General features: G+C 38.5%; 1 protein-coding gene across 1 annotated transcript in view; it reads left to right on the top strand.

Annotated features, from left to right (window-relative positions):
• The first annotated feature begins 923 nt into the window (after window positions 1–923).
• Window positions 924–23,823, top strand: part of ARID2 (AT-rich interaction domain 2) — a 178,785-nt gene continuing 155,885 nt past the window's right edge. Inside the window, exons 1-3 of the mRNA XM_070454531.1 lie at window positions 924–1,140; window positions 1,255–1,348; window positions 2,420–2,517. Of these exons, the coding sequence (XP_070310632.1) occupies window positions 1,049–1,140; window positions 1,255–1,348; window positions 2,420–2,517 (284 nt within the window). The 5' untranslated portion in view covers window positions 924–1,048. The remainder of the gene's footprint in view (window positions 1,141–1,254; window positions 1,349–2,419; window positions 2,518–23,823) is intronic.

Here is a 23,823-nt window from a genome sequence, read left to right as displayed (position 1 = left end):
CGGTTCGGGGACGCGAACATCGCCTCCACCCCTAACCCTGGAACAACCGGTAGTGGCCGTTTCCCCGCGCCTCCCCCCTTTCCGCCGGCTTTGTGTGCGTGTGAAATGTGCGGCACATTGCAGATGAACCCTAAGCCCGGCGAGCCGAGTCTATTGTTCCCCGCGAGGAGCTGCCGGGGCGGTGTGGAGTCAGGCGCAGTGCCGCGGCCGGCCCTCGGGGGTCGCTGTGCGGCTCAGGCTGCCCGGCTGTGGCGGCGACGCTGGAGGCGGCAGAGAGGGAGGCTGGCGGGGAGGGAAGCGGGCGGGCGGCGCGCAGCGGCTCGGCTGCCGCCGGTGCCTTCTGCCCGGGGACGCCCCGGCCGCGAGGCCGCGCGTGAATGTGTGCGAGGGCCCCGCGGAGCTGCGGCCGGAATACACGCTGTCACCCCGCTTTCCACAAACCACCACACAGACCTCTCCCTCCCCACCCCCAGCCCCGCCTGCCCCAGCCCCGCCGCCGCCGCCGCCGCCGCCGCGGCCGCCGAAACTCCCGGGCCTCCGGCCACCCGGCCCCTCACCGTCGGCTCGCCTTTCCCCTCGCCCGCTCGCGCGCCCCCGGCAGCAGCACCATGTTGAATCGCGTCCCCGGGCCGAGCCGCCAGAGCCGGCGGCGCTGAGAGGCGGGCGAGAGCCGGGCCGCGGGAGGGAGGGAAGGAAGGGGTGGGGGCCGCGCTCGCCCCGCGGCTTCGCGCGGATCCGGCAGTCGCCTGCCCCTCTAGTTTCGCTCCGATTTCTTTAAACTTTTTTAGAAATTCCCCTCCCTCCTTCCCTCCTCTCCCCCTGGCCTCCTGCTCCCTCCTTCCCCTCCTCCTCCTCCTCCTCCCCCTCCCTCCCTCCCTCCCTGCGCCGCCGCCGCCGCCGCCGCCGCCGCCGCCACCGCCGGCCCATGACTGAGCCCCGCCGCCGCCGGCCGAGGAATGGGCTCCGGGCTCTGGTAGGAAGCGCTGGGAGCGGGGGGCGCTTTTAAAACACCGATCTGGGTTTTTTAAAAACCTCCTTTGAAAAAATAATGGCAAACTCGACGGGGAAGGCGCCTCCGGACGAGCGGAGAAAGGGACTCGCTTTCCTGGACGAGCTGCGGCAGTTCCACCACAGCAGAGGGTGAGAGCAGAACCGGGGGGGCAGCGCCGGGGCGAGCCGGGGCGAACGGGGCTCTCCCGCTCGGGCCGCCGCGGGGTCCCGGCTGACAAGTGCGGGGCTTTCTCTCTCCCGCAGGTCGCCTTTTAAAAAAATCCCTGCGGTGGGTGGGAAGGAGCTGGATCTTCACGGTCTCTACACCAGAGTCACTACTTTAGGCGGATTCGCGAAGGTGAGTGGAAGTTTTAATTTGTATTTCCCTCTCGCTGGCCTCCTCCAAAAAGTCTCCTTTGACCCTGGAGTGGGCGCTCGGGGCCGGGGGGGTGGCCTACGGGGGCCAGAGGCGTTCTTTTCGCTCCCAGCCGGTGGCACGGAGGCGGACGGCGGCGGGGCTGTTTTTGGCCTGGTGGCTCGCGTGCGCGCGGCGGGCGCGGGGCTCGGCGGGCGGGCGGCCCGGCGCCGGCTCGCGCCCTGCCCGGTGCCCGGCCGGCCCGGCGGGGTCTGAGCGCCGCGGCGGGGAGTGCGGGCGTGCGGGGCGCCCGCCCGAGCCCCGCGCCCGCCCCGCGCCCGCCCGCTCGCTCGCTCGCGAGTCAGCTCTGCCGCCGCTGCCGCTCTAGCACAGGCGGAGACACAGAGACACACAGACTCTGAGAGCAGTTTTCGTGCAACTCAAAATTAGCGCGGGCAGGTTTAACATCGATAATCGGCTGCGAAATGATCCCGGCAGCCGGGGGCACAGCCTCGGCCCCGTCGCCCTCGGTTTATACAGCTAACAAAAGAAACCAGGACCTGTCTCCAAATAGCCATCTTAGGCTTCAAGGCTAGGCAGAAGCTGTAGGCCTCAAAGAAGGGCCTATGGAGATGGATAGATCTGGGAGAGGGATCGGAATCGGCCCCGGCCCCGGCCCCCCCAAAACCTGCGGACGTCGCTGTCCGGAACAGTATTGATCCTTTTGAACTTTTTTTTTTTTTAAAGTGTAAACGGACCGCGTTGAGATTTAAAAGGGGGCGACAGAGGGACTTGCGATTGGTTATTGTCCGGGCTTCAAAAACAAAACAAACCCACCAACACCCCCCCTTCCGCCCCCCAAAACAAAACAAGTGCTATTAAATACAGGGCTCTCGGGTGAAAACACAGTGATTCAAGCAGCCCTTGCTTAGCTACTCTTACGGATCGAGCCGAATCACCCACCGATTCCTGAGGGATCTGCAGGTCTCTGTAGAATGGGTATTTATTTCAGAGTTAGGTTAGAGTTTTCTTGGATTGTGCACTTTCAGACAAGTGTGGCTGTGTTTTTAACAGGTTTCTGAGAAGAATCAGTGGGGAGAAATTGTGGAAGAGTTCAACTTTCCCAGAAGTTGTTCTAACGCTGCCTTTGCTTTAAAACAGTATTACTTGCGGTGAGTAGTAGTGACTCTTCCAACAGTGTTGGGAAATAAGGGACTTATGGGGAGATTTGTTTTAGCAAAAAGAAAAAAGAAAAGCCCCAAGCAAGAAACAAACCTTGCATGTCAGTTTCTAAACTTCTGCTAATTTCAGTCTGAGAAACATTAAATATCCACAAGGGAGGTTCTAGGAAGGTAAAAGTTTTCCTCACTTATTTTAGGATTGTTTACATTTTTCATACAGAATCATTACAGGTGACACCCCACCCCCCATCTTGATAAACATTCTTTTGTGACATTGTTATTGATTGCTTGATATCCACAGAGGGGCAGAAAGGTGATGCTTAGTAGAAGAGTCAAGATAGTTAATGAAACTTTGTATCCCTTGGGAAATTTTTTCTTTGTTTTGGAAACTCCTTTGCCTTTTTAAATTGTGACTTGAAGATTTTGTTAAAAAATGAAACCTCTATGTGGAACCGTGTTAGTGAGTAGATTTTCAGTAGAATGTTTCTGCATAGCATAGCATGTTGGTGCCTTAAGTGTCCAGGATTGTTTTTTTAAAAGAAATTCTTATGTTTTTTGAAATTTTTGACTGAAAAACATTTAAAAGAATTGTTATCTATTTAGGAAAATTAGGGATGCTACAAAATGGAATACTATAATTGGGATTTTCTTTCATTCTCCCCCTTTTTTGACTATTTGACAAAGTACATTTCTTATTTAGTTGGCGTGCGCTACAGTTTAGATAATATATTTTGTGATTCAGCATTAATTTTTCTGACTTTTTCTCCTAGGAATACTTTCATATTGTAATGTATTATGAGGTCATCATTTATTTTTCATATTTAGTTATCCAGAGGTTCTTTAGTTGTGTTTGTTATTTAACACTAAAGTAATGCTCTTCATTTTTTTTTGTTTCTTAATAATGATGTTATAAGATGGCCTTTTTTAGGTAGTGTGGCTACTGTGTAATTTGAGTTTGGCATTTATCATTGCTCCAAATGCAGTATCCAAATGTGGATATACTGTGTTATGTTCAGCATTCTAGAATAGGAAATGCAGTAATTGCACAGGTGTGCTTTCTATTGGCTATCTTAGATTGACTTCAGGCTTGAAGCTGAAGAGTTCACAGAACTTTGTGAGTAGTTACTGAGCTGCACAGATGTCTGGAAAATATTAAATATGGTTAGTTATCTCTTGTGATTGTGTGATGGCATGTGTCAGTGCTTTTTAAAATAAAGGATTGAAACGAAAAGCAAAGTAAAACTAAATTAACCTCCAAAGCTGTTGATTTTGTAATGTGGTGAGAAGTAGAGAATTTTTCATTTGTGGTGATAATTATTTTTTCAGTTACAATACTGAGGAGTACTGTTAATACATGTCCTGATTTTCTGATAATAAGTTTGAATCATTTGGGTTTTAGACCGTTTAAAATACATGTTTTAAAGTTATATCTAATACTTATTGGATGATTTATTGATTTCAGTATCCAGAAGGTACTGTATGATATATATGTTTCATGGGATGTGTGTTTTTCTGAAGAACTCCCAGTTTATTACAAGTTACATAAATACTGTTTTTCCAGTTGTGATTTCTATCTTTGGATCATATCATCCATTGATTATACTTATAGGTACTATTTTTAACTATATAGTTTCCAGATTGTTTGGAACTCTTTATATTGTTCTCAGATCAATTTGAGTTTTCTGATCTCATTAGAAGCTACGTTTTGAACTATGTCCTTAGCTAAACTTGTTTTTCCTCCATATGTCACTCTCCAGGTTTGTTTTTGTAGGGTTGTAGCTAGGCTACTAGGAAAAAAGTTGAAGCATTTGTTTTGGAAAATAAAACCATGTGAAGATTTGCATGGCTTGTAAAGAAATACAAAAGAAATATGCTAGTCACAAACTGGGTACTACAACCTTGGAAGATATTTTTCCATAGTGGTGTAATATTGCTCAGTTAGAGGACATGTATTATGCTGGGTTTTACACCTTCCTCTGAAAAATCTTAACTGGCAGACAGGATGCCAAGCTTTCACAGTAATTCAGTTACTTAACCATAAGAGTGCCTCTTCATAGTAAGAAACAATAATCAAGTGACTTTGTAAGTTCCCTCTTTGATATATTGAATTGAATATCATGGTTTCTGATGAGTAGATAATGCAGTGTGTTTTATAAATCACAGGTGGACCAATTTTTAAAAAAATATGAACGGCTGTTTCATTTGACTTCTGTAAGATTTTCATTCCATGTGTTCTCATTTACTCTGCAAGTTTAACATTTACTGACATTCTTCTATAGTTTCATTATTAATTAGATGGATAGTTGTTAGCCTGGTATTTTATGGTGTAGTTTCATGATTCTACATTTAAGTAATGTAGAGCAAGCGAATACGCTGGTGTGTGTGCACATAGATATGTGTGTGTGTATATATATGTATGTGTATATATATATATATATATACTAGCATTTTTGTGTTCATTTTGATGCATAGACATTAAATATAGAGACTTGAGTTTAATTGTCTGTCTAAAGTTAGCTTGATTGTATCCGACATTATTCAGTTGTAGATTGTTTACAAAAATTTCTCATAGTCTAAAATTAAAAATGCAATTGACTGTTTTATTAACATTGGCATTTAAAAGTCTGGCTATTGCTCATCTATGGTGTCTATATATTTTGTTTTCACTTAGGTCCTTTCTTGGCATGTACATCTCAGTATATCCCACAGATATTTATTATTGGACTATCTTTATAAGTTTAAAAAAATAAGATACAACTTCCTACATATTATAGATGAAGAAGTTAAAGTACAGTAGTAAAGTCTAAACGGCTTTAGAGGCATTTGATATTTCAAAAAAATAGTTGTATTCTTGACATGTGTTCAGTAATATTTAATCAGTCAATTATGAATTCCCTTTTCTAGTCACAAATGATTTTAAGAAATTAAAATATAATTGGAAATTACTTATGGTTAAATTTATGCCTGAGTGTATTTATACTCAATGTGTTCTTTATTTATTCAGTTAATTTTATATTTTTGTTCTGTTTTGGTGCTAATATTGGGAGACAGTTTACAGCTCTTTTTGTTTAGAATTTAAAGCCTTGATGTGAATACTTAGGTAAATATTTCAGATATTTTAGTTGAACAATTTTGTTTAGCTTACTTATGCCAAAAGTACAGCTATAGTCAAGATTAACTTGATGTTTCTAACAAACTTGACTTTTTGAAAAAGAGGTAGAATACCTTGGACTTAAAAAAATTTGTTGTACAAAGCTGTATATTGCTGGTTTTCTTACAACTGTTTTACATGTACCTACCTTTGGAATAGTCAGAAACTTAACTGTAGAGTTTTCAGTTTTACTGTGAATTTATTCTTCTTTTCCCCCTTGGTGGATGAAGCCCTCCCTTAAATTATAGCAATGAACGTCTACATTTATCAGGTAAATAGAATAAATACACTTGTGTGTTGAGTAGTTAGTATCTACCATGTAGATCACTTTTTTTTTTACGAGAAAGCCTTTTATGAATCACTTGACGTTAAATGAAAGAATTTCAAAATTTTAATAAATAAGTAAATTAATAAATTGAGTTTGTGTGTCAGTAGAATTGACAAATGGCGATTTGCTCTCCTTATTTAAGGAATGAAAGTAATATGGAGATTGGAAGAAAAACTGTATCTAAATAAATTATTTACATATGCATTTAAAAATTAATTTTATAAACTCTGTCCTTTGTTCATTTTGAACAAACCTGATTTCGATATCATCTGATATTCTGTTACATTTTGGAGGGTGTGTAAACTTGTTGAAAGGAGAAGTAGAAAGTAGAAAAAGTTGAAAGACTTCTCAGACCTCATCTAGGCTGGTGGTGTGTCTTAGAAACCATGTTGTGAACAACTTAAATTTGCCCTCAAGTAGAAATAAATCTAACTCTTTCCAGGGTGGATAGTTTCACTGAGGACGCAAACTAAGAACTGTAACTCCCAGAAATGTTTATATGTTTTTTTGTATTTAAATGTTCTGCCTTAGCCATTAAGTAAAAATGTCTGTTTCTAAAGAGAACCACTTTTTTATAATCCCACCTCATCTCTGTTGTGGATTCAGTGTTTTCGTAGTTGGTTGAGTGTGAAATCCACTGTAACTTTGATAGAGAAGTACATCACTTCTAGAATATTTTATAATCTGAAGTGGAATTATATTGGAAGTTGGAAAAGGAAGGAAAAACATTTTAATTCACTGGAATTTAAATGCATTGGTCAGTGAGTAAGTACTCAATATATGTTTTTAGGTAAAGTATTTAGAGTTGTTATTATTTGTGGGGAGACTGCTTATTGGGCATTTTCTTGAGTGGTATAGTCCCTACTGAAGTTGATTAGTAAAAATAAGGTTTGCTTGAATTGGGACATAAGGAGTTGTGGTGGGGGGTTCTCTCTCTATTTCTTTGATCTGTCACCACCATCCTCACCACACTCTTGGGTATTTAGTTAGAGTGGAGATTGCTAATTTATGCTGTATGAAACAGTTGTTTCCCTGAAATGTCCTTGAAAAGCGAAATGAATATGAGCAGTCTAACAGTGCTAAATTTGTGTTACTTTATTGAGGGACTTCGTAGAGGCTTTATTTGGTTACTGTGCATTGTGGATCTTAAGACAATTTGGAGAAACACTATTACCTCCCTCCCGCCACCTGTAGTAAATGGTGGTTCCCAAACATCATCACTCATCACAGGGGAATGTTTGAGGAACACCTACTAAGTTCTGTGGAGCACAGTTTGGGAGACCCTGAGCTAGAATAAATGAAAGTTAAGGAAGAAAAATTTTAAGTGTGGAAAATGAGAAATAATTATGTGTATTTATATAGACATATATAAATACAGATTTAAATGATTTTTATGGAGCTATTAAGTTGTTTACCTCTATCAATGGCTGTGCAGAATTATATTGTTAACACTTAAATAGTTGTTCCAGTAGGGGACATTAAAATTATCTTGTGTTCATTGCCAGGGAGAGAAAGGTAGCTGAATCACTGGTCACATTGTTTTGTGGTGTAGTAATTATTTTTATTGAAATGTAATAGTCATGCTAAAGTCTGTATATGCTTCAGTTTTACCATTTTAAAAACAGAGGTCATAATTATGCATTTTGATTTCAGGGAAAGTTGTTTAGAAGTAGCTTTTGGTTTAAGGACCCAACTTCCTGGAGATAAAAATAGAGATGTTAGAACTAAAGATTGTCATCAAATATTTTATGGTTTGAAATTGTAATTGTAATTTTTATGGAAAGCAAAAGTATTGGCTTTAAAATAAATGTAAATAACATGACTAGTTCAGTTATCCATAGTAGAGCCCAGTAAGTAGGCAGGTTGATTCTTTTTAGTCAGAAGTACACAAAAATGTATATATATTGATTGATGCTCGTATTGATTACCTATCATAAAGTTTATTAATGGATTCTCTTAGTAAATTAAACTTTTGGGTGACCTAAAATAAACAGATGGTTCAGAGAAAATTGTCACTCTCAGTAACTTTCAAATTTTGTGAATTTTATTAGTGCGTTTTCAAAGAACTTTGTTATTGAAATGGAGTCTTAACATATATTTTTTTGGTTTCAAACATTAAAAAATATCACTTGTGGTTGGATACTTCCTGAGTATTCATTATGCTATGAATTCAAAGTTAATTCAGTTCTTCATTGTGTATACTCCTTGTGACTAGGTACATTGCAGAGATCTATTGCTGGAACTGAAATCTCTTAGTGATATCTAGGAGTAGATGCTGCATTATGAATTATTGCCCCTAAATGCTATATTCATACTTCAATTAATATCTAAGTCAGTGTTTGCAGGTCTACCCCATCTTCCTGCAAGAGAATTTTATGGTGGGGCTAAATCTCTTGTTTTGGCTCTTTTATCTCATTAGTCTCTTGATGGTTCCCTTTTCCTTTTCCTGTCATGCCATTGGCTTATTGAAATAATGGGGTCAGTTGTCCTTTGTTGTTGTTGTTGTTTAATTCCTAAGTCGTGTCCAACTCTATGCAACCCCACGGAAGTAGCCCACCGGGCTCCTCTGTCCATGGGATTTCCCAGGCAAGAATACCAGAGTGGATTGCCATTTTCTTCTCCAGGGGATCTTTCTTTAGAATGCCCTACATTCTGGATTTGGTTGACTGCTTCCTTCTAGTGTCAGTTAACCTGTTCCTCTATCCCCTGAATTTATTTCCTAGAAACTATGAACATTAGATCTAAATGTTGAAAAAATTCAAGTTTAATATTTTAGGCATTCTTTAATAGGTTATGTGCGTGTTTAGTCCCTCAGTCGTGTCCGACTCTCAGGACCCCATAGACTGTAGCCCTCCAGGCTCCTCTGTCCGTGGGGTTCTCCAGGCAAGAGCGCTGGGCTGGGTTGCCGTTTCTTTCTCCATTCTTTAACAGGTAGTGTGCTGTGCTTTCATCACATTGTGTGGCATGTAATGTTTAGTTGTCCTCTTTTAGTGGTGTTAAGATTGATCAGGTTTTTAAGTATTAATAATCTAAATAAAACCTTGTATTTTTTAAAAGTATGCTCCAGGTGATTCTTAAGCACACTGACGTTTGAGAGCGGCTGATCTAAGTATTGTAATTAAACCGATTTAGTTGCTGAGATAACTGGTTTAACTTGGCGTCCACATGTTGGCCAGGGCTGCATCCAGAACAAAACCTCTAGGTGACACCTGGTCTAGGGGCACCTGCTCCAGCTGCACCTGTCATCTCTAAGCAGAGCCTGGATGCACCCTATTTTGTTTCTGGGCTCTAGAGAAGGTAACCCAAGGGCTCCAGTTGAGGGAGGAAAAAAGGATAAATGAACTACCAATTTGAACCTATCCTAAATGTATTTTGTATAGTAATTTGGATTTAAAAAAATTAGTTAAAAATAAAATTTAATTAATATCGAGTTTTTTTAAGAAGTAGGACTTCTGTAATATTTTCCCCAGATGGAATGTCATTTATTTTATTGAATTTGGTGAATGCTTTTTCCCCTTTGTGAGGATATTGTTGGTCTATGCCAATACTGCTTAGGGGAGTTAACTTATATCGTATAAATTCCTTTAAAAATAACAATACTAGCAATAGCTTATTTTGTTTCATGTGCTTAATCTTCGTTTTTCAAACCATTTTCATATGTGAGGTTTTAGTTTTATCATTTCAAATTTCAGAAGTAATCGCTATTATTTAATCTCATAAAAAAATAACACTTAGAAAAGAATTTCTTTACACCACTCAAACTCTTTTCTTCTGGAGCATATGGGCTATTTAAAAAATAAAATGGCTGTAGGTTATATCCAGCTTTCAATCCTAAGCATCAGCCATAACTGCCACTCAGTAAGGTTTATTTTATGTATTTCAGACTGCACTTTCTCCCCTTACATTTCCATTCCCTTCTCTGGCTGTAGACTTACTTAACATTTTACAAAGCATTATCTTAGACATAACCCTACATCATCCACAGTTGTTAAATATCTTTGAGTATATTCCATGACCTAGGAATGTTTACCTTTTGTTTCTTTTAATAAATGACTTTTTTCATTGCCATATAAAGGGACCAAACCAAACGTTGCTTTTTATGAAGCAGGATTTGAAAAAAGTTATGTAAGAATCTTTTGTTTGATTATATACCTTATTGTGATACGTGGCAAGTTATCTTTAATTCTGTTCTTTGTTTCTGAGTTCTTAACTATTGTACTTGGTAAATTCTTACTTTTAGTGTCCAATGATCAGTTGCTGTGCACAGAGATGATGTTAATTGTATAGTTATACACATCTTTCATGGTGAGGTGTTTTCAAATGAAATTTGTTTTTGCCCCTCTCCTAGCCAGTTGGTTACTTTAAATAAAATATTAATATAAGTATTTAATGTTAATAAGTGGGAACATTATTCTGTTCAAATAGGACAAAAATGAGGCTGCAGTTTGTTTCCTAACCTGTAGTACTTCAGAAATGGGGCTGAATTTAAATGTGTCAGTAATAATGCCCAAATTGATCACACTTTTCATAATGGTTCATAGATCAAGTTAATTTTCAAAGTACTTGAGCTCAGATCAGACCACTAAGTATTTCATAAACAATATTTTGTACCTTAGCAGGCTGTACCTCCAAGTGTACTCACAAGTAATAGGTCAAGAGTGCTTAAGTGATTTGGTATAATCTTTTTAGTTTACACCATTAAAAAGTCAAACTTCTGAATTTTTGAGTAGTTTTTCCAGGTAGCTCTACATTGCAATGTGTTAATATAGTAATAAGAATCAGATTGAGAGAGAAATAATAAACCTATCATTTTCTTTTCTTCCCAAGTTTTCTTTTTTCAAAATTGTTAAATTTTTTTGTTGTCTATATGCACATTCTTTTTTGCACTTTATTTATATTGACCAATTGTTGTTTTGCCATATTTGCTTTGTAGTTTCCTTTTTATATGTGATGTTGTATATGTCTGTACATGTATTATTGTTGTTACTGTCATTTAATCATTTGCTGTCATTACAGTTACACTGACTTTCCTCCTAAATATAAGTGTATATTACTTAAGAAAAAAAAGTTATCTTGTATAATAATAGTGTGCATGCCTGCATGTTTAGTCACTCAGTTGTGTCCAACTCTTTGCAATCCTATGGATTGTGTAGCCTGCCGGCTCCTCTTTCTGTGGGATTCTCCAGGCAAGAATACTGGAGTGGGTTGCCATTTCCTTCTCCAGGGAATCTTCTTGACCCAGGCATCAACCTGTGTCTCCTGCATTGCAGGCGGATACTTTACCCCTTGAGCCATCGGGGATACAGATAATATGACTGTATTCATATTAAGTTTTCTGAATTTGATTATTGTGATAATAGTATAATGATCAGTTTCAGAAAGCAATGTGAATATAGTCGTATTATTTGTATTAGATACAAATCTTATTCAAATTTTGCCAGTTGTCCCAAAGATGTCTTTTATAGCAGTCATACCAACCCATCCCTAAATTGTAATCTTGTATCATATTTAGTTGTCACATCTTTAGTTCTCCAGTCTTCTGTGATATTACCATTTTTGAAGAGTAAAAACCAACTGTACTATAAAATTTGGATTTTTCTGAGGTTTTTTTCAGGATTAGATTCAGGTTAAGCATTTTTGGCAAGAAGCATGTGACGTTACTTTGTCCTGTTATTGCTGATAATGGCTTTGGTTAAGGTGGTGTCCTCTTGGTTTCTCCACCGTGAAGTTTCCGTTTTCTCTTTTGTAATCAGCCAGTAACCCTTGGAGATGTACTTTGAGACTGTAAATATCTTGCTCACCATCACACTTTGCCCAGTAGTTGAAATATCCATTGATGAATCTTGTCTGAATCAATTATGATGACTATATGACATTTATTGTCTAATTTTATCATTTCATCTACATTAGTTGGCAATCTATGATAAGGAAAATATTGTTTATTGTTTATTAAATATTTATATTATACAGTGGGTTAAAGTCTGTTATATTTTGCTGCTGAAGTTTGGCCAAGAGGAGCCCATTCAAGCTGCCTCATTTGTATTTTTTAATAAGTTATTATTATTTCTTAGCTCTTTCTTGCATTCTGACAAAATAAGATCTTCTGGAGTCAACTGTGTTTTGCTTTTCTTGCTCTGGCATCAGCTATTTCTTCTAGAAGTCCTGGTTCCTTTTGGTGTGGAATGGTATATAGAATCCAAGAACTGGGTGATATGCTCATTGTTTTTGGGTTATCTTTTCTTATAGGCCCTTTCAGAGGACAAAGTTAGAAAGTTTACTTATTTGAAATGTAAATATACGTACTGTGCAAATCATACGGCTATACTGATATCTCTAATTAAGTCTGCACAAGTTTTCTCTTGCCTTCTACTCTCTGTATCTTCCTTCAACTGTCTTTAGAACACAAGTTTCCAACACCAGTGTATTTGTCTTGTTAGTTCTGTGACACAAAGAGAATAGTTTCAGAATCGTTATACCCATACAACTACAAATAGCAAACCTGTGAAGTAGAGTTGCAGATTTGTTTGCATTTCTTTTTATATTCAGTTAATAACTGTGTTAAAAAATTCACAGTGTTTGGATTCTTTTTTTTGGGGTATTGTTTTCACTTAGAACTTAAAAGTTCATGTTTTTTCCTTTTGTATTCAGCTTTCTGTTTTCCCCATTATTCCTTTAATTTTATTTATGAATATGTAAAATCCTTAATAAGATTGTAAAATCAAAATTGAAGCAAAGATACACTTGGAGGTTACCCTCTACCTTATTTACTTCCCTACCACTTCTACCCCATTCTTGCCCATGCTCTGTTGGTAACCAACCAAACAGTTTCTAGTTATTCTTCCTGGGGTTTTTTGTTTTATTTTATAAAAGTAAGGAGATACACACATGTATTTTTGGTTCCCCATTTTAAAATGAAGAATGCACACTACTTTCTATTTTGCTTTTTTTTACTTAGTGTACCTTGACTATTAGTGAATTCATAAAATTCCCCCCTTTTACAGCTGCATAGTATTCCACTGTGTGAATATATCTTACTTTATACATCCAGTCTCCTATATAATGACACTTAGATTGTTCCCAGTATTTTACAATAGCAAATAATGCCATATGAATAATTTGCAAATCTAGTAGCCTATACAAAGCAATTTTCAAATTTTTGGAGATGTATTTACAGATTAAATTGCAAAAGCGAGGGTTGATGTCATAATGAAATCGTAAATTCATATGTATTGTATTAAGTACTGCCAAATTCCCCGCAGATTCTCTCCAGGTAGGAGAGAACTATTTTGCATTCCCATCAGCAGTATATGAGAATGCTTGTTTGCCATAGCTTTGCCATATGTTTGTCAAGCTTTTGAAGTTTTCCTGATCTGGGGATTTAAGAAATGGTATCTCACTATGTTATAATTATTGTGACTTTATATAGCATGTTTTAATATTTAGTAGTGCCATTCTCATCTTATAGTTCTTTTTTTTTTAACAGGAGTTTTGTGGTGGTGGTTGTTGTTGTTTTAATATGAACTTTAGTGTTGACTTCCTGATAGTTCAGTTGGTAAAGAGTCCACCTGCAATACAGGAGACCCCAGTTGGATTCCTGAGTCGGGAAGATCCTCTGGAGAAAGGATAGGCTACCCACTCCAGTATTCTTGGGCTTTCCTTGTGGCTGAGCTGGTAAAGAATCCGCCTGCAATCTGAGAGACCTGGATTCGATCCCTGGGTTGGGAAGATCCCCTGGAGAAGGGAAAGGCTACGCACTCCAGTATTCTGGCTTGGAGAATTCCATGGACTGTATAGTCCATGGGGTTGCAAAAAGTCAGAAACAACTGAGGGACTTTCACTTTCACTTTTGGCATTAATTTGTTCTAGTTTCAGTAAAAAGCTTTTTTTAAAAAAATGGGGATCATATTAAATTAAAAACAATTACCTTAGGAGAATGGAAATGATGATGTTGCATTTACCTATCCAGGAAAAACAGAAGTCTTCTGTTCAGATCCTTCTGTGTCATTCAGTTCAGTCAGTCAGTTCAGTCGCCCAGTCGTGTCCCGACTCTGCGACCCCATGAATCTCAGCACGCCAGGCCTCCCTGTCCATCACCAACTCCCGGAGTTTACTCAGACTCATGTCCATCGAGTCGGTGATGCCATCCAGCCATCTCATCCTCTGCTGTCCCCTTCTCCTCCTGCCCCCAATCCCTCCCAGCATCAGGGTCTTTTCCAATGAGTCAGCTCTTCACATGAGGTGGCCGAAGTTTGTGTCATTCAGGAGTTTATAAAATAGTTTTCCTTTTATAGGTTTTTGACATTTCTTAAATTTATTCTTAAGTATATTATCATTTTTCTTGCTATTGTAAATGTAGTTTTCCGTTGTATCTTCTCAGTAGTTGCTGTTTCTTTATATATGAAAGTTACTGTGTTTTTCAATTGTAGTCTGACACCTTACTAAATTTTTTTGCCATTTGTATTAGTTATCATTGATTAAGAAAGTTTTTAGACATACTATGTCATCTGCAAGTAGGTATAGCTTTACTTTTTTTCTAAATTTTATGCATTTAATAATTTTCTTTTGTCTAATTATATTGGCCACCTTTAAATAGCTGGGGAGACGAGGGCATCTTTTCCGTGTGTTGATACTGACCTTAATTTTATGTTTCTATTATTTCCTCGTTGAATAAGACACTGCTTGATGTGTGTTCTTGATGCAGTCTTCTTTGTTTTGGCCACAAGGCATGTGAGATCTCCGACCACCAGGAAAGTCCCCTTGATGCAGTCTTAACTCTATATGTTCTGTTAACATATTAATAGTATTTCTATGCTTGTTTATTGAATGGACAATACTGTTAGACTTGAAAGTCAGATTTAGTGATATCCTTCATATGTTTGTCCACTAGTGTTTGATATTTTAAGATCTGTAATAACAGATAATAACTGTTTGAGAGGAACTAATTAATACTGATTATTAAAAATTTTGAACCTTATTTTGTGGCTTATGTGTGAATGTGAATATTTCTCACATTCTAGCAGTTTAACAAATAAAAATCAGCTAAAATATTAAATGATAACTTTGGAGGAAAATTCTTTGTCTATTTGTCCATTAAAAACTCTTCACTATTTTATTTGCTGGCCATTGTGTCACTGTTTATACAAAAACAAGACAATAATTTTATTTATATTTTTAATTCATTGGTTGATTTTTATGTTATTAAGACTAGGATAAACTGATTTGATAGTGGTTTGATTTTTATATTCTCAACATAAGAAGTAATTGTCTTTATTTAAAAGTTATCTTTATAGGTTATCTACTGTGAGGAGATGAAAAGCAAATTCACACTTCAGTTACAACCTGAAATCTTAAGTGTTTCGGTTAATCCATTTAAATCTATTAAATCCATCATCACTAAATCAAATGTGTTATATTTTACATTGTATATTTGCTTCTCAGAGTTAGATACAATTTGGATATTAAAGTCCTGCTTTGTATATTAAAGTTCTGAGAGTTGCTTGGAGCATTCCTCCTTTAACCCTGTTTATGAACTATGGGGATTAGTTTAAATAAGTCTATGTGTATGTGTGCGTGCACACATACAGAACTGTTTTTTAGCTTCAAGCAAATCGCTTGGTAATTTCTTGGTTAGTTTTTGCTCATATCAGTTTTATAGATATTTACCTTGTACATTTAAGTTTTACACCTTAAAGGATCTAAGTTGAGGTAGACATTAAATATTATATACAGATTTGCTTGAGGAGCCTAAAAACTTAGATTCCTAAAAGTAGGAGCAAGAACTATGTACTTAACAACCATTGGCTATGACTACTGAATTCGTAACATCATTATTTTGAATTAAGGGAGAAGGAAATGGCAACCCACTCCAGTATTCTTGCCTAGAGAATCCCATGGATGGAGGAGCCTGGTGGGCTACCGTCCACGGGGTCCCAAAGAGTTGGACACGACTGAGCGACTTAACTAACTAACTAAGAAGGTGGTCTAGCCCCAGGCTTTTTGGTAGGCTAGAAACATGGATATTTTTCCTGGTGGGCCTGCATGAGGATAATTGACTTGTTTTACATCACTATTGCTGAATGATGGGAGGGGGAATGTAGAGGCCAATTCAGAACTGTCTTTACTACTTACTGTGATTTAAAAGGAATACCTGTAGAAGATTGTTGAGCTTTCTTTGTTACTACAAAACATGACCTTTACTTTAACTTTAAGATGATTTTACTGACTTATACCATCTGTGAGGCATAGGTATTAAATTGTTGGCTGGGGGTGCTGATAAATATGCACGTGATTTGTCATTTGTACCCTGCAGTCTTATCTCTTTCTCTTTCCTGTTCAGAGGATTATGTTTGTGAGAGGTGAGTATTACTGGAAAGCCCACAACAGAATAACAATCACTGGGAAAAGTTGCTTTTTCTCTAAGTGTTCCCTATTTTAAATGTTTTTCTTGGAAAAACTTAAATTAACATATTTGGTAAAGCTGGCCACTTTTTTTTTCTCTTAAATAACCAGAAATACTAATTTAAAGTTTTCAGTCAGATACATTATTTTTTAGATGGAGACCTCTACTGGAAGTATGAAGCAATAGATGAATTTTATTATACATTGTAAAATATCTAAACAAAGGAATGTATAGGGAAATTTATATTAAAACGAGTCAAGGTAAAGTATCCTAGAGATCCTTTTGAAGAATCTTTCTGTGATACTTTAGATAATAATGTACTTTTGGTTTTATGACATCATCTTAAGTTTTTAAAAAGCAGGATTTTGGTTTTTCCTACCTGTTTATTGAATTTGGCTTATGCCCAGCACTATACTAAATGATTTACAATAATTTATTTCTTCTTCATACCTCCCAATCACATAGATACTGTTACTCTTATGCTGATGTTATGGAAGAGAAAATAGGACAAAAGAGTTTAAGAATCTTGTCCAAGGTCACACAGTAATTTTAGGAGCTAGTATTTGAACCTGGGCCATCTGGCTCTAAAAAGCGTGCTGTATTGTTTTCTCTGAAGTACACATTATTTCATCTTTATAAAAAAGTGTATGAAGACAGGCTCCTAAAGGGAATATGAAATGGTTGGGGTAGTTGTGGGATTGTGGCTTTTTACTTAAAATCTTTTAATGTATCTTTTTACAATAAGACGTGTGCCATAGTACAGTTTATAGTAGAATTCATTTTTACAAATATTCATCCCACTGGATTTTTACAACTGTACAAAATAGACATTTTCCTATTCTTACAGAAGAGGGGAAAAGCCTTTATCATTGCTAAAAGTAATCTTAAAGGAATCTTAAAGCTCCTGATTCAGTATTCATACCTTATAGTTGGGACTGAGTCAGATCCCCTGCCTTCGGGAGGTTCTTAGGAACTCAGGCAGGCATGGTGGGCCTCTTAGCAAATGGCAATCTAGTTTGTGGAATTCTGAATGAATTGAGAAATTCTAAACAGAATTAGTAGTTTAGTATGCCATTGATGTGGCCCTAAGCATAACCTTTTCTTGTGTGGTTTTATGAAACAAGCACCAGAAGTTAGTTCTAGTTGTAGAATATAAACTAGCATTGTGATTAATGTGGCATTTTGTGTAATTTGATGTAGCACTTAATTTTTTTTTTTAGATTAAATAGACAGTAATGTGTCTCCATCTCATTTTATAAGCTAAAATAAAATAGAATCCTATGTAAGGAAAGAGTGGATAACAGTATTACTGATTTTGTTCATACTATTCATACTATCATGTGAAGATCCAAGGATTTTGCAAATAACTACTATTTCTGAAGAACTGGATACTGGAAATATTGGAGGCACTTTGGGGGTCAGGCATGTTCATTATCATCATAATAGCTAACATTGAGTGAACTTCACTCTTTTCCAGGCATTTTGCTCAACCTTCATTATTCTAATCCTCAAAACCTCCTTATAAGATTGATACCAACATCACTATAGATGAGGGAACTAAGATTTAGAGAAGTTAAGTAACTTGCACAAGGTCACACAACTACAAACTGGTGGAGCTGGAATTTGATCCAGATCTGCCACCAGAGATCAAACTTTTAACCAATACAGAATATTGCCCTTTACTGGTTCGGTGAAAAATGACTGATCATTTATCATCTCTCAGACACTATTCTATGCACTAGACATACATCAATAATGGAAACAGAAAAATCTTTCCCCTTTGTAGCTAAAGGAGACAGATAGTAAATAAGTAAAAGCAGCTATGTTAGATAATAATAAGTGCAATAAAAAAAGGCAGATAAAGGAGGTAGTTTATGGATGGGGAGAGTGTTACATCCTTAGATAGAGTGGACTGGGAAGTCTAAGAGGATGGTATTTGAATAAAGACCCAAGGAAGATGAAGGAGCAAACCAGGTGGCTATCTGGGATAAGAGTCAAAAGAGCAATGGGCATGCTTGGTGTGTTCAAAAAATGCAAGGAGGCCATTCTGGCTTGAGTTAGTAAAGAGGAGAGGAGATGGAGATGATTAGATCATAGAGATAAGAGAAAGCTGGTGGAAGATCTTGTAGGGCCTTTGTAAAGTCCTTGCCTTTTACTGAAGCCACTGGAGTATTTTGAGCAGTAAAATGCTATTATCTGGATCTCTCTGGGTACTCTTTATATATGGATGAAGGGTGGGCGTCACGGGCAGAAGCATGGAGAGATGTTGTTGTTCAGTTGCTTAGTCGTGTCCAACTCTTTGCAGCCCCGTAGACTGCAGCACGCCAGGCTTTCCTGTCCTTTACCATCTCCTGGAACTTGCTCAAACTCACGTCCATTGAGTCAGTGATGCCATTCAACCATCTCATCCTCTATCATCCCCTTCTCCTCCTGCCTTCAGTCTTTCCCAGCATCAGGATCTTTTCCAGTGAGTCTGCTGTTCACATCAGGTGGCCAAAGTATTGGAGTTTCAGCTTTAGCATCAGTCCTTCCAGTCAATATTCAGGGTTGATTTCCTTTAGGTTTGACTGATTTGATCTCCTTGCAGACCAAGGGACTCTCAAGAGTCCTCTCCAACATCACAGCTCAGAAGCATCAATTCTTCAGCACCCAGCCTTCTTTATGGTCCAACTCTGACATCTAATCATGACTACTGGAAAAACTATAGCCTTGACTATACGGACCTTTGTCAGCAAAGTAATGTCTCCAATTTTTAATATGCCTTGTAGGTTTGTCATAGCTTTTCTTCCAAGAGCAAGCGTTTTTAAACATGGCTGCAGTCAACATCTGCAGTGATTTTTGAGCCCAAGAAAATAAAGCCTGTCACTGTTTCCATTGTTTCCCCATCTATTAGCCATGAAATGATAGGAATGGATGCCATGCTAGAAGGCTAATAGTTGGTGAAAAATGAGGATTTGTACCAACAAATTTCATAGCTCTTGAGGTGGTGATAAGTAGCAATATTTTGGGAATCTAAAGTTTCAAATCTAAAATTTTAAGGCTTAAAAGTAGCAGATACCTACTCAGATACTTACTCAGAACCTATCAGATGTCAAGTTTCATACTGTTTCAATTACAAACTTTATTTTTCTTAATTATCATAGTTTAGTAACACATGCTCATTGTACACAATCTAGAAAATAGGAGGGGAAAATAATGAGCACTATTAATATCATCTGAACTATGCTTGTGGCTTATATAGTAAAGAATCTGCCTGCAATGCACAAGACCTGGGTTCAATCCCTGGGTCAGAAAGATCTCCTGTAGAAGGAAAAGGCAACCCACTCCAGTGGAGAATTCCGTGGACAGAGGATCCTCCTGGTGGGCTACAGTCCATGGGATCACAGAGTCGGGCAGGACTGTGCAACTAACCTCACTTTCATGGGCTTCCTGGTAGCTCAGCTGGTAAAGAATCTGTCTGCAGTGCCGGAAAACTCGGTTTGATTCCTGGGTCGGGAAGTTCCCCTAGAGAAGGAATAGGCTACCTACTCCAGTATTCTTGGGTTTCCCTGGTGCCTCACACAGTAAAGAATCCACCTGCAATGCGGGAGACCTGGATTTGATCCCTGGGTTGGGAAGATCCCCTGGAGGAGGGCATGGCAACCCATTCCAGTATATTTGCCTGGAGAATCCCCATGGACAGAGGTGCCTGGTGGGCTACAGTCCACGGGGTCGCAAAGAGTCGGACACGACTGTGTGACTAAGCACAACACACGTTAATATCCTATCAGCATATCTTCTCTTAGTCCTTTGTCATAAAGATTGAACCTAAAAATCTGTCTACGGTAAACTGTCATAAAGAGTGAACCTAAAAATCTATGGTAAACTGACTCTGTCTTTTCCTAGTAAAACATTAACTCCTTCAGAGCAAGAGCCGTGCTCTTTATTTCTTTATTTTGGGTATCTACCACAGTATCTGCTTTATAAGTTAAGTGCTGGTACTGCTTCTTTTGTTTGAATTAACTGTGCTAATCAGTTGGGTGCCATATTCTTGCACATTCTCTGAGGAGATATTGTGTCTTTTTTCATTTGTTTTGAGGTTTGGTGAATGAGCAGTTAGTATGACTTAGTGTTGGTAGACTTAGTGTACTCTGTACTTCAGCCATACTTTTCTGTTGAGAGTTTTCTATAAGTTTTTCTCATTTTTCTGCCTTTGTATTTGCTGTTTTCTCTGCCTGGAACTCCTTTCCTTTTTTCTGTGCCTGACATACTCCTATCTGTCTTTGGAAATTTTTAACATAACTGTCACCTCTAAAAAACCTTTTGTTAACTTTTCAAATAGCTTAAGTGATCCTTCTTCATTCAGGGTCTCTCTTCCCTCCCATTTATATCTCTTTTATAAGCATTGCTGTAATGACTTTTTCATGTCTGTCTCTGTATAGCACTGTTAGCCCAAGATGTAGGGACTTAGTTTTATGTATCGTTATAGCCCCATCAATACAGTGCATAGGCATTTATTGTGTGGCTAATGTGATTGATGAATGAATGCTGAAAAGGGTCACTGAAGTAAGAAAAGAAGGAAATCAGTTTAGTTTGAGGGTAGAGAGAAGCTTATGAAAGAGGCCTCGAGCTTTGCTTCAAAAGACTAGTTGGAGGGGGGAAGATGGAAGACTTTTTAGTATGAGGAAAGTGGGAAATGAAGGTATGCAATACGTTTTAGTTTTGTAAATGGACCTTGCTACCTCAGAGGGTTTGTGCATGTGATTGATGGAAGATAAGATGGTGACCAAAGATTGGTACCACATTATGGGAGACCTGAAATCAGGGCAAGGTGTTTGACCTTTATTATTCTGTATATAGCAAGGATGTGAGATTTCTCTTGTTTTTAGTCATTGTTTTAGAAGACGGACAAATTCTTGATAAAAATGATGTTTGGGGATAATTAGTTTTACATTGGTATAGATGTGAATTAGGAGAAAGTAGTGGTGGGAATGACAGACACACCTGCCTGAGTGATCAGAAAATGGGATATTATTTTTATCGCATATTCAGATAAAATATTTGAATTACTACTTCTATATTTCGCACTTTTAAAATGGAAGTAAATTGACATAACTATATATTAGTTTCAGATGTACAATGTAAGTGATTCAATATTTGTATACATTGCAAAGTGATCACCACAAGTTCAGTTAACATCGGTCATCATACATAGTTGATTTTTTAAATTTTATTTTATTTTTTAATTGAAGTAGAGTTGATTTTAAATGTTGTGTTTCAGGTGTACAACAAAGTGATTAGTTATATCTATTCTTTTTCAGATTCTTTTCCATTACAAGTTGTTACAAGATACTGAGTATAGTTCCCTATGCTATATAGTAGGTCATTGTTGTTTGTTTATTTTGTATATAGTAGGGTATATCTCTTAATCCCAAACTCCTAATTTATCCCTCGCATACATAATTGATTTTTTCCCTTTGTGATTAGAACTTTCAAGATGTACTCTGCTAGCTTCTTTCATTTGAATACAATACAAATTGCAATTTCATTTGCAATACAGTATTATTAACTATAGTCATTATGCTGTACATAACATCCCTATGACTTACTCATTTTATAACTGGTAATTTGTACTTTTTGACCCCCATCACCCAATTCCCACCCCAGCTCCACCTTCAGGCAACCACCAATCTTTTTGTCTGTGTCATTGAGGTCGGTACTATGCTAAGTGAAGTAAGTCAGACAGAAAAAGATAAGTACCGTATGATCTCAGTTATATGTGGAATCAGTAAGCAAACAAAAAACCAGGGATTGCAGAGAGTTGGCCTCAACTTAGTGACTGCACAGCCAACGGCTAGCATCATCAGTTCACAGCCATATAGCGTTTTGGATTTTATATATTAGTTCAGTTTATCTTGTAGCTCTGTGCTGAGAGGAACTTTTTACAATTTCATCTCTACGTTCACTTTAAAAAAGTATTTGTTTTTGGCTCTGCTGGGTCTTTGTTGCTGTGTGCAGGCTTTCTCTAGTGGTGGCGAGCAGGGACCGCCCTGGCTGTGGTGGCGGGCTCCTTGGGCGGCTCTTGTCGTGGAGCTCCAGGGAGCGGGCTGCGGCAGGTTCGGCCCATAGGCTCAGCAGTTGTGGTGCACAGGCTTAGTTGCTCCATGGCATATGGAAACTCCTAAACCAGGGATAGAACCCGTGTCACCCGCCTTGGCAGACAAATTCTTCACCACTGGACCACCAGGGAAGTCCCACTTTTTTTTTTTTCCTTAACAGGCTCTTGATCTCAGCACTTCTGCTCCAGTAACTTAGCAATCTTTTTTCCTTTCTGTTTTTCCAAAAACGTGTGAAACAGGATCTAGTCGGGATAAGTGTTTATCTATACGCATGATGAAATCAGGCTGAACTGAAGACAGATACATATCCATTTAGAATTCTTTAGAATTTGTTTTCTAATATTGGGTATTCCTGGACATGCATTTGTGTAACTAGTATATGTGGATTATTTTGGAAAAAGTGTTTGGGAGTAAGAAAAATGATCTAGTGGAATATGTGGGGCTTTGTTGTTACTTGGAATCTTATTTTGACACTAAACTGACTTGATTTGGTTTGAACATTTCTATATTTTCCCTACTTGTGAGTGATTTTTAAATAGTGATCACAAAGCTTGAAGTGAAGTGAAAAGTCGCTCAGTCGTGTCTGACTCTTTGCGACCCCATGAACTATACAGTTCATAGAATTCTCCAGGCCAGAATACTGGAATGCATAGCCTTTCCCTTCTCCAGGGGTTCTTCCCAACCCAGGGATCAAACCCAAGTCTCCCGCATTGCAGGCGAATTCTTTCCCAGCTGAGCCACAAGGGAGGCCCAGGAATACTGGAGTGGGTAACCTATCCCTTCTCCAGGGGATCTTCCCAACCCAGGAATTGAACTGGGGTCTCCTATATTGTAGGTGGATTCTTTACCAACTGAGCTATCAGGGAAGCCAACCTTTCAAAACCTCAGGTTATCTCCAGTTTCATTGGCGATCCCTAGCCCCTTTCAGTGTTTTTCAGATGGCTCCCACTGTTTCAGCATCAAATCCAAACTGAAAACATCCAGGCACAGCATTATCCAATAGAACTTTCTGCAACGATGGAAATGCTCTGTCTGCACTGTCCCATACGGCAGCCACTAGTGCCGGGTGAACACTGAGCTCTTGATATGTAACTAGTCTGACTGAGAAACTGAGTTTTTAATTTCATTTAATTTTAATTAATTTAATTTTAAATAGCCACCTGTGCCTAGTGGCTATCATATTAGAAAGTGCATGTCTAGAGGAAGAAGAGAAACCTTGAGTATCAAGAGTGGGAAAGTTTTTCCTAGAAGTCCCCCAGTGGATTTTCCCAGGTATCTCTTTGGTTCAAAGTCAGTCACATGCCTACTCCTAAATCAAATA

This window comes from Odocoileus virginianus, chromosome 24 (assembly GCF_023699985.2).
Source record: "Odocoileus virginianus isolate 20LAN1187 ecotype Illinois chromosome 24, Ovbor_1.2, whole genome shotgun sequence".
NCBI lineage: Eukaryota > Metazoa > Chordata > Mammalia > Artiodactyla > Cervidae > Odocoileus > Odocoileus virginianus.
This window is presented reverse-complemented; position numbering and strand designations above follow the sequence as displayed.